The 12,429-nt window shown below is 36.9% G+C and overlaps 1 protein-coding gene across 5 annotated transcripts in view; it reads right to left on the bottom strand.

Moving 5' to 3' along the window:
- LOC123683260 overlaps positions 1-10,372 on the bottom strand; it is a 77,219-nt gene extending 66,847 nt beyond the window's left edge. The window contains exons 1-3 of one of the 5 annotated variants that reach the window (XM_045622220.1): positions 10,203-10,372; positions 8,899-8,948; positions 8,797-8,837 (exon numbers count right to left, since the gene is read on the bottom strand). In XM_045622220.1, the coding sequence (XP_045478176.1) occupies positions 8,797-8,833 (37 nt within the window). In that variant the 5' untranslated portion in view covers positions 8,834-8,837; positions 8,899-8,948; positions 10,203-10,372. Of the gene's footprint in view, positions 1-1,442; positions 1,685-5,555; positions 5,716-8,796; positions 8,838-8,898; positions 8,949-10,202 lie in introns of those variants that run through there. The other 4 variants (XM_045622187.1, XM_045622205.1, XM_045622196.1 and 1 more) reach the window with 4 other exon arrangements.
- Between the last annotated feature and the right edge of the window lie 2,057 nt (positions 10,373-12,429).

A 12,429-nucleotide genomic window follows, 5' to 3' on the forward strand; every position in this document is an offset into this window, starting at 1 on the left:
TTCCCCTCATGAATTTGAGTTGTCCAAGTTCATGATCTACTAATAAGCACCCTGTACATTTTTGGTCCAAACCGCAAACAGTCTTATAATACATACTACGTATTTGCAGAATCAAAAATGAAAAAAGTTTTTAATAATATAATAATAATAATAATAAACTTTATTTAGCACTCGGCTATTGAAAACAATAATATAATATAATAATAATTTTGGAAAAAACTTTTTCTGCAGAAGTATTAAAAAAATGCCCCAATTTTCTTCATAAGAATCCTATTATCTCATGAACTCATGAATTTTCCGATTTCACTCATGAACTCAACCGATGTGTTGAGATATCATTTATTAGTCTATCGGCTCTATTAATCTGTTGACTCAATGGATCTACCGAGTATGTAACGGGTGTTTTTTTTCGGGGTATATAACTTTAAGTTGGCATTACTGTTCAAGATGGCAACCGATTTAACAGCTGTCAAGTGATTTATTCTCAGTTTGGTTTGGCAATTCCTCATGAATAGACTGAAGCCTGAACAACGCTTGCAAATAGTGCAATTTCATTTCAAAATAATGATTCTGTGCGGAATACGTATCGCGCACTACGTCCATTTTTTTTTGTTTAGCGATGAAGCGCACTTCTGGTTGAATGGCTACGTCAACAAACAAAACTGCCGCATTTGGAGTGAAGCTTATCCTCAAGTGTATGTCGAAACACCGTTACATCCAGAAAAACTGACTGTTTGGTGTGCTCCAGTGACTGGTGGAATCATTGGTCCGTACTTCTTCAAAAACGATAATGGCCAGAACGTTACAGTCAATGGTGATAGGTATAGAGCCATGATTACTAACTTTTTCATTCCTGAATTGAACAACCATGATGTCCAGGAGCTGTGGTACCGACAAGACGGCGCAACATGTCACACAGCTCGTGCCACAATCGATTTATTGAAATATACGTTTGGTGACCGCCTTATTTCACGTTTTGGACCTGTGAATTGGCCTCCAAAATCTTGTGATTTAACACCTCTAGACTACTTTCTGTGGGGCTATGTGAAGTTATTGGTCTATGCGGATAAGCCACAAACCCTTGACCATTTGGAAGACAACATTCGCCGTGTTATTACCGTTATACGGCCACAAATGTTGGAAAAGTTATCGAAAATTGGACGTTCAGATTGGACTACATCCGAGCCAGCCGTGGCGGTCATATGCCAGAAATCATATTTAAAATGTAATGCCACAAGATTATCTTGCGGATAAATAAAATTCATGTCAATCGAATAATCCATCTTTGTTTTTTCATTGCAATTTAAAGTTCTAAAGCTCTAAAAAAAAACACCCTAATGAGCCTATAATACCTTATTTCATAGAAAAAAAGCCAAAAGTTTTAGCTTCATATAAAATATTCTGTACAAATATCTTAGTTGTAATCTTATAGAAATTCTTACCTTTTCTCCTAACATATCTCCTCCTCTTCTGCTTCCTCACGTCAACAATCGGTCTACCAACCGAAAATTCCACTAATTTCATCATACAACACAAGGCCACTACGATCATGTCCAACAGTTACTTAGGCATTTTGTCCCACAACAACATGTTTCAACTAAAAAAAACACGATAATTCAACCACGATTCCAAACAGTCTCTCCCTACGATCCCACGGCACTGTCCTTATTCTGTTCCCTGCAACCTTTTTGATGAGCGAACACATACAAGACAGGAGTTATAAATATAGTATTAACTTTAAGCAGGAAGTGACGGGTGCTTTGTACGCTCCTGTCAGAGGTATTTTCAACGAAAGAGCTCTCTTAATGAATATAACATAACATGTGACGCTCTATGGTTTCGAATATACGGCTCGTTATGTTGCGGTGAGATACCGGAGAAATGGGAAAGGTGGGATAATATGGGATGCTGTTAGATGGACGCTTCGAAGACCACGTTTAATTTGGTTCAAATTGGGGGAAAATTGCGCCAGTCAATGAACTGAGCGCTAGGTGCTTGAAGACCAACCGTAATTAATGATGCAAGACCGTCCAGCAACTTTATTTTGAGATTTAGTGTAACCGAGAATATAAGTACTGAAATCGTCACGTAAGGAAAAATCGTTATAACTCCTCCGAGAGATTATTTAAAGGGTTTTCCAATGAGATGTTTCATTTTGGTATTAGAGAAGAAAAAAGAGTATATTTCAAGAGAAATGAGTGGATGTTACTTTAATTGTAAAGGGGGAAGATATTATCCAAATAGCTACCACAGCAGCGAGAGAAGCACCTAATCCTTTTCATAAAATTTTCCATGACCAATCCGCACATTCACGGCTTGACTTGGGCTTGACTCGAAATCAACTCAAGTTCAAGTCAAGTAGTAGTTTTTTAATGTCAACTCAAGTAACGGGTGTTTTTTTTCGAGGTATATAACTTTAAGTTGGCATTACTGTTCAAGATGGCGAGCGATTTAACAGCTGTCAAGTGATTTATTCTCAGTTTGGTTTGGCAATTCATCATGAATAGACTCACGCCTGAACAACGCTTGCAAATAGTGCAATTTTATTTCGAAAATAATGGTTCTGTGCGCAATACGTATCGCGCACTACGTCCATTTTATTTTGTTTAGCGATGAAGCGCACTTCTGGTTGAATGGCTACGTCAACAAACAAAACTGCAGCATTAAGTGTGAAGCTAATCCTGAAGTGTATGTCGGAACGTTACATCCAGAAAAACTGACTGTTTGGTGCGCTTTATGGGTTTGTGGAATCATTGGTCCGTACTTCTTCAAAAACGATGATGGCCAGAACGTTACAGTCAATGGTGATCGGTATAGAGCCATGATTACTAACTTTTTCATTCCTGAATTGAACAACCATGATGTCCAGAAGCTGTGGTTCCAACAAGACGGCGCAACATGTCACACAGCTCGTGCCACAATCGATTTATTGAAAGACACGTTTGGTGACCGCCTAATTTCACGTTTTGGACCTATTTGCTTTCAAGATCTTGTGATTTAACACCGCTAGACTACTTTATGTGGGGCTATGTAAAGTCATTGGTCTATGCGGATAAGCCACAAACCCTTGACCATTTGGAAGACAACATTTGCCGTGTAATAGCCGATATACGGCCACAAATGTTGGAAAAAGTCATCGAAAATTGGACTTCCAGATTGGACTACATCCGAGCCAGCCTCGGCGGTCATATGCCAGAAATCATATTTGAAATGTAAAGCCACAAGATTATCTTGCGGATAAATAAAATTCATGTCAATCGAATAATCCATCGTTGTTTTATTGCAATTTAAAGTGCTATAGCTCTAAATGTTATATCTTCACTAAATGCTATATCTTATTGGTTGTTCGCCGTGCGATTTACTTCACAGAATCAATCGTATTGGTTGTTGATCGTGCTTTCTGTTTACGGTGAAGTAAATCGCAAAGTTGCGCACAGTGTACAAAAAGACAGTTACATAATTGTCGAGTCGTAGGAAGTAGAAACACGACATTACACCATATTTTGCATTAAGACTTAGGTCTTAAGGCTTTTAAAGTTCAGTTGACACAAGAACTCAAGCCGATTTAACACCTTCAGACTTTTTTTTTGGGACCACGTGATTGATAAGGTTTTTGCCAATGCACCACAATCGATTCAGGACCTTAAAAGATTAAATTCGTGAAGTTACTGAGGACACACATCCACGAATGTGTGAATGGGTCATGAAAAATCTTATGAAAATGATATGGTGTTGCAACCGTAGTCGTAGCGTCTATTAAGCTGATATAGTTTTTCATCGGTAATGGCACATCAAACTCTTTTCGAAAAAAAAAAAAAAACATTTATTGGTTTCCCTTGAAATTTACTCATTTTTTCTTTACCAAATTGAAACCTCTTACAGGAAAACCCTTTAGCATCAAACCACCCCATGCCTATGTTTCATAAAAATTCAGTCAATACTTGTGTCTACTCTAGTATTTAATTTTCATTTCATGTCACCCCTTGAAAAACATTTTTTTCGAGAACCCCCCTAAAAGAGAAATGGGATAGATATTAAATAACTGAACAATAGGGGATTATATCGAAGCTTCATTTAACCAATTCCGATCCATTCTTGTCTCGGTCTATGCAGGGTTAAAATTAGAATCCCCTATGTGGAATATAACCGACAATTCACAAAACAAAGGTTCTCCCAGATCATCAACTGTTCTATTCATTTTATATTGTCAATTTCAGTATCGATTCAGTCCGACTAGACGGAAAATTCTTGATTACCCCCAGAGTTTATAGGAATGTTATGATAGAAACGTTGAAACATCGTAAAATACAGGGTGGGTCGAAATTGACTGGAAGAGAAGGTAACTGCTGAAGTGTCATAAAGTAAGAAAGAGATAAATAAATAATGCGAAATAATAGTTTCCAAATTTGAGGTCATATATTCATTATTTTGAATAACTTTATTTTCAATGATTTTTTTTTAACAACAATTCCAAGATAATACATTTTCCTGCAAAATATTACATATTATTTTATCATACCTGCATCATAATCCTTGTTCTATGAATTAAGAATATCAATATTGAAACATAATGTGTTTTGAAGTTTGGTAGGTAACAAAAACAAAGTCAACATTTTATTTTTAGTATGTTTTTCTCTATCCTTGACATCACTTCTTACATGGTCGATAAAATGATTTATTGGATTTTTTTAGGGTCAATTTAGATACAACATTCTCGCCTAACTTCAAAATTATTGATTTGCAAATATTTTGCAATAATAAATATATCACATGAACAGCGAAATAAGTTAGTCAACAATTGGAAGGAACATTATTATGCTTATTTGAATTTAATTTTCAGTGTTATTAATGAAATTATGATGCAGTCATAATAAAAAATTACCGTATCAAAGATGTGCACAAGATGCTTTCGAAGTGTTGGTAGCATATCAAAGTTATAATTCATTGACTATTTCTCGATAGTTTTTTGACATTGAGATATACGACAATGTGATTATAAGAGGTACCACAAAGTTTTTTCAATATTTCTCATACCTATTCTGCAGTTACCTTCCAACACCCTGTATTTTGAAGTCAAATACGCACACTATACCTAGAGCTAAAGCTCCCCATCCATCATCAGACTTATCAACCTTTACAATCACACACATCCAAACCCGAAAAAACTTCTGAAATCCTCAGCATCACAAACGAAACGGATCACCCCGTATACAAAACCGAACGAAGGATCATCGAACGCTAGAAAACCGACCACAGAACACAAACAAAGCGAGAAACTGGATCACCAATGCGGTGGATCTAAATTTAAAGGTAAACAAATTTAAAAAATCGTCCGGGTCAGAGATCATGCGCAAGACGTTTCCTATTCGATTTGGCTGTTTTTGAGGGAAATGGGGTGAGAAAATCTAAATAGAATCGTCTAGGAAAAGTTTGAAATGGAAAACTATGAAAAAACGTTCACAACAAAAAGAAACCTTCAAAGCACCGTGCACCATAGAATAAATGAACTATTAGAAGAGGGAACAGGAGCTTATCCAAAATGTAAATATAGTTACCGCGCCAAAATCGGCAGGACCCTGTATACAAACGCAAAAAAAAGCAAATCACGCAACACTTAAAAACCCGATAAGTCACTAGATAAACAAACTATCGAATTATTAAAATCACAACGAATCCACCAACTTTAATAAAGATATCAATATGGCCGACATAAAATGACTAAACCATTACTCAGTACTGAGTAGACTCTGCGCACAGAACTCAATCCCTGAAAACGATCACAGACGTACGATGCGCGAAAAAATTAAATAGATCACGTTGAAACCATATGCCGTACGTCTGAGATGAGTCCACGTGATCTTATTTTTAACTCTTAAAATAATTGCTGCTGAACATGTGTTGCAGCCTCGTTTGGTAGAGGAGAGGGGGGAGATGGCCGCCTATTTTATTATTCTTTATTACTTTCACCGTTCTGGATTTATTTCTGGATAGCTCCCGTGGGAGAACACGTGAATTCTTGGATTATTGAGACCCTTGTTATTTGACCCTTTGGGTTGACTTATTAACTATGAGAAGGTGTATTTATAGGTGTTGGTGGTGTGAACATCTGTAAATGGGTGCATCCCCCACTGGTTGGTATTAATATTATGCAGAAAAATTGGCTTCTTGGCGAGGACAAGTGGAGGGTATTTGAGAGTGTTCATAGAGATATTTTGCTGAATTGTTACATAAGCGTACAACTTTGCTTCAGCCATTTCTTTCTGAAATTTGAGACTTTATTGTTATACATTTCTGATTCAAAATATTGTCCATCACTAGCCACTACTTCCTCCCATCTTTCGAGCAGCCTACGAATCCCACGTTGAAAAAACTGGTCATCTTTCGAAGTGATCCACGAATCGATCCAATTTTTATTTCTTCATAAAACCGGAAGTGCTGATCAGCCAGGCTGTGTGCCATTGATCGAAACAAGTGATAGTCCGAGAGAGCAACGTCTGGAGAATATGGCGGGTGTGGTAGGACTTTCCATTTCAAACGTTTCCAAGTATGTCTTGACTACTTTCGCAACATGGTCCCGAGCATTGTCATGCTGTGAAATCACTTTATCGTGTCTCTCGTTGTATTGCGACCGTTTGTCTTTGAATTGTCGGCTCAAACGCATTAATTGCGTTCGTTAACGCCTGTTATTGTTTCAGTCGGTTTGATATTGTTAAATAGGCCTTGTACCAGTACTTGTACTGTATTAAAGGTCAAGAATAAAGAAGTAAATAAATAAATAATACACTACGACGACCTGGTTCCACCAAATACTGAGCATTACATTGGAAGCTTGAATATTCGGTTCGACCATAGCCGGGATATCCCCATTATTTTCTGCGCTTTGGATTATCGTATTATCGATTATCACAGGATCTTCATTTCATTGCTCGGCTCAAAAGCATTAATTTCGATCGATAACGATCGCCTGTGATTGTTTCATTCGGTTTTAACAACTCATGATACACTACGCCGATCTAATCCCACCAAATGATCTTGGAACCGTGAATATTTGGTTTGGCTGTAGACGTGGAAGCAAGTCCGGGATATCCCCATGATTTTCAGCGCTTGGGATTATCGTAATGAACTTATTTTTCGTCTTCAGTCACAATGCGATGCAGAAATCCCTTCCATCCTTGCCTTGCAAGCAGCTTTTAACAAGCAAACAAACGCTGTTCAACATCGGCTTCAACTCGTACGGTACCCAATTTCCTTATTTCTGAATCATTTCCATGACTTTAAGGTGTTTTGAAATGGCTTTTTGCGTCACTCCCAATGATTCTGCCAATTCTTGTTGCGTTTGACACGAGTCTTGATCAAGTAATGCCTCCAATTCTGCATCTTCGAAAACCTTCTCTTTTTCATATATTTCAAATTTAAGTTAAATATCTTGTGAACGGAAACTGCTACGAAAAAAATACACTTTAACACCATTTCTTTAAAACAAAGCATTTACCCATGTTTATAGAACTTCTTTATTGAAATGATTCGAGGAATCTGTCATTTCCGTTTGTACCTCCAATTAACTACTCGTTCAAAACAATTAATTAAGCTATATGCATAATTTTGGGTTGAACACGTCATCAGAATTATAAAAAATCCAAATCCAAAAGCTTTTCCCGTCAGTGCTTTCCTCATTCTTTTCTTCAAATTTCATTAAAAATTCATTAATAGGTAAGGATAAGTAAAATTTTACCTAAAAACCTACCCAAAAATTCCACTAATGCCTGACAGACAATTTCTGATATTTTGAATTAAAAAAAAACATGATTTTGTGATACGATTCCCATGAAATTCTAAACTCAAAAATTCAGTCAACCACTAGTCCTTCGAATATGTGATTTTTAACGACAAACTCCATCAGATCCCTGTATTAACGGCCTCCTTCATCTTGCATTACTTCATCCAAGTGCAACGGCCCAACAATTCATTATATTGAGACTGCTTAATTAGAGTCAATTACTGCTAATGGTCATCGTTGAATGTACAGAGGGTGAGGTCATCCTGAAATGGTCTCTAACTGTCAATGTCATAATCTAATGGTTTAATTTGGAGGACGTTATGGATCAATTTTTATATCGTGGGCTCCTCAAAGTGGTATGGAAGTTTTTTGAGCGATGGATAGCTCTATTATTGGGTTCAATGTACGAATTTTCGGATTTTGAGCCGAATGGTTACAAACGATGAAATTTGACTAACTCAAATTCGATTTTGTTCCTCAGTATACAGGATAACTTTCGAAAGGAAGGATCTAGGAACCATTTCAAGAATCGTACAGAATATTCTCTTGATAACGTTACTAGAACCATAGAAAATTCAAGGAGAATATGGAAAAAACTTCCCTTTATTTCTTTGACCACGAAACCGACAAAACTGAGTTTAGTTGGAGTTGTTTCGATGATGCCATTTATTAAAGGTTCCCTACGTTCCATTATAAATGAAATTCGCTGTTCCTGGGATCAAGATAGATGTGGCTGCTACCGTTAGTGGAAGAATTCCTTGAGGGTTCATAAATGAAAAACATCTTCATTTTCATCCATCTCTATACAATTACACAAACACTGAGGCAATGCAATGTCACTGACACTTTAATTCATTTTCGTATTAGTCCTCTTTTTTCCATTTGCGTTATACTTTTATGAACATATCAATAGTGTAACCTCAAACTTTATCAATATGTTATATCATTCGGTGTTATATAGTCTATAAGTCTAAACTCATTTCAAATTTGTCTTCTTCTAACCCTCAATTTTTACTCACCTACAATAAGTTGGCTGTTACATATATTATCCGTCATTGTCCTGAAAAGGACAAATAGTTTCAGCAAATATAATCATTAGATCTTATTTGCAAATAGCTCACCTTTATTTTGGTTCAGCCGTAATCCAAATGGCTCAGCATCTCTGAACGGCCTAGAAAAGATTGAACAACTAGTTAACAGGAACTTATGGATACAAACACAACAAAAAACAATTTCATCTTCAATAAAAACCATCATCATATAATTTCAACTCTTTGCAAAACCATTCCATCAAATTTCTGTGGAATAAAGATTTAATGTTCAACTGTTCAATGAAATTTTGTGTAAAATTCAAAAAGTTCTGAGATTTCTCTATGAAGAAAGGATTCGAATAATTATGGTAAAATGATGATAACTTTTTCATCAATTTCTATTTTAGTTTCATTTCGATATCATCATTGAGAAGAATTAAGTTGAGAGAGATGTTATTCAATAAAGCAAATAGTTACTTAAATGTGCTCAATTGGTATTGATACATTTTAGGAAATAAAATTTCAAATGTATACACTCTGTATTCCCAATACTGCAGAGAATTATGAATCGTGCATGCAGCTTCCAGTATTCTTATTGCTGATATGTATAGTTGAAGGTCAGTTAGAGCAAATGCTCTAATTCTCAGATATTAGGAAAAAAAAAATGGATCAATAATTTATTTCGAATATTTTTTCTCTCAATGTATTAATATCTGGTGATGTTTTCCTGAGGTAGAAATTTCATCCAAATTTTAAAAATCAGGGGATAACTTCAGAAGAATTTAAAGACTATTATAAACAGAATGAGAATACTGAAAGTTTAATTAGGTGATAAATTCGAGGTTGATGTGTTTAAGTTGGAACTCCTCACAAAGAACTGAAATTATCGAATAAACCAAATATCTTATTCTTATCTTCTTGCTACATGAAGTGGAGAAACAGATGATAATAATATTTGAAGAAAACAGAAACATATCACTAAAAACTTCAGGAGTAACTTAAGATGTAGTTAAAGTAGAGATTTTTTTTTGAAAAAAAAAGTAGGGTACGCAAAAATCAATTGGGTGACTAATTTGAGGTTGACGTGTTTTAGTTGGGACACCCCTTAACATAAATTAGCAATCAAACCACAATCACAAAACACGACGTAACCTTATGAAAATAAATTATCGATAAGATCAACAACATGAAGAACAACCAAGACAGATCTTGTTGATCAACGTAAAATCAATACAACGTCGGAACAACAGGTAACTTAAGATCCAGCACAATCAAAAACACCTCCACACCATCCAAAAACACATATTCGTCACAAAGAAACCGTGAAATACGTAACAAATCAAATTAAAGGGTAGAGGTAAATAAACATCCAAGAAACTACGTCCTACTCTCACCTGAATACAGTCCAATTTTTTGGCGCTTATCCAGACACTCATGTGGAAAAACAAAATGACACAAACCACACACGAAGAAACGTCACAATCCGCGAAAACTGCAGATATTTGGGCGTAAGAATTAAGAAACACGGGGTAGTTTAAAAGGGGTGTATTACGTCCGAGAAGTAACCCCCATAAGGAAGTCTTGAACGGCGCCCCCTGGCGGTGGACTTGGTGCACTACTATCGATTATCCTTCAGTTCGAGTGACGTCATTGTTGCGTGCATTTATCGATGATTTGTGGTCAAGATTTGGTCGTGAATAAGTGGAGAATGATGGTTTGGGTTAAAGAGGAGGAGGAGTTTGCGAGATTTTTTGGTTTTGGGGGTTAAGCGAGGTTTTGGGAGGAAGTTTTGATACTTCTGGAAGAATTAACGATTTTGTAGATGCACTAGGATATTCAAGGACGAAGAAGCCGGAAGGACGTTGCCCGATGCGCTGTGGGTATTAGAGTGTAACGTCCTTGCAAGCCTGGCATACAGGGTGGATTGAACAAACTTTTCAATTAGAGAGGAATTGGTTTTGAACATCATAAAGGTGGTTTTTTTCGAGGTATATAACTTTAAGTTGGCATTACCGTTCAAGATGGCGACCGATTTAATAGCTGTCAAGTGATTTACTCTCAGTTTGGTTTGGCAACTCATCATGAATAGACTCACGCCTGAACAACGCTTGCAAATGGGCCCAAAATGAGATTGCCGTTATTCCCGATTTTCATAAGCGAATTTTGTTTAGCGATGAAGCGCACTTCTGGTTGAATGGCTACGTCAACAAACAAAACTGCCGCATTTGGAGTGAAGCTAATCCTCAAGTGTATTCCGAAACACCGTTACATCCAGAAAAACTGACTGTTTGGTGCGCTTTATGGGCTGGTGGAATCATTGGTCCGTACTTCTTCAAAAACGATGATGACCAGAACGTTACAGTCAATGATGATCGGTATAGAGCCATGATTCCTACTAACTTTTTCATTCCTGAATTGAACAACCATGATGTCCAGGAGTTGTGGTTCCAACAAGACGGTGCAACATGTCACACAGCTCGTGCCATAATCGATTTATTGAAAGACACGTTTCGTGACCGCCTAATTTCACGTTTTGGACCTGCGAATTGTCCTCCAAGATCTTGTGATTTAACAAAAAAAAGTTCTATAGCTCTAAAAAAACACCATTAACATCTAAATCGCTAATTCGACGATAAACTGAAGGAAATATTACAGGAAAGGTTTCGAAATTATTGATCAGCTAATGATCTTGCCCTCGAGAATCAGTATCTTAATGTTATTAATCGAAGATGGCGGCCCTGGATCTTATTTGTCCGTCCACTTCCTTGTCTACGACGTTCTTAACCTTCTCTATGCAGTTTTTGATAATACCGCACTACAGTATATTGGTTACGGTGAAGATGCAGAGGCAATAAAGTAACTCTATTATGGGTGCTAAGGCATTGTGGTGAAGGAAATGAAGAAGCCGATGAACTTGCAAAAAGGGCATCAAGTATGACACCTGTTGGTCCTGAGCTCTTCTCTGGGCTTGGAAAATACCAATATAAGACAGTGGACCAACAATGGGAGAGGGACAATAGGAAAACCCTCTAGTGGAATGCTCAGGCAAAGAAATTTGTGGTGGTTTCACCGACCTATACCAGGAAGCTTCTGAAGCTACCACGAGCTGAGCTTCGTGTAACTGCTGATAGGACACTGTCGGTGCAAATACCTTTTGAATATGTAAGTCAGCAGATGAGATCTGCAGACTCTGTGGAAAGTAGGTAGAAACATCAGAACACATAGTGTGCAAATGCCCGGAGCTTACCGGCCCCAGAACCACTCACATGGAAAAGTCAGTTCTGGATACTCACGAAGTAATAGCCAAGGCTAACAAGGATGTCGTCGGTTTCATTAACAGCATCTAAGGCCTTCTTGGGTTTGTATGTATAGGTAGGGTTAAGAACAAAAATCAAGTTGGTCGCAGTTCCCGGCAGGCTACCCCAATTCAGTAAAATAATAATAATACCTACGGTTAAGACGAAGCAATTTCTGTTAATGAAAAACCACTTACACTTAATAGTGGTTTAATCAAATAATGTAACCTCTGTCGAATTCACTCAGTTAACGATAATGTTATCGCACTCTAGGCCTTATAGCAGCATCAAAAAGCAAGGAACAAAAAAAAAACTGAGATCAACT

The sequence above is a fragment of the Harmonia axyridis genome, chromosome 1 (assembly GCF_914767665.1).
Source record: "Harmonia axyridis chromosome 1, icHarAxyr1.1, whole genome shotgun sequence".
Taxonomy (NCBI): Eukaryota; Metazoa; Arthropoda; class Insecta; order Coleoptera; family Coccinellidae; genus Harmonia; species Harmonia axyridis.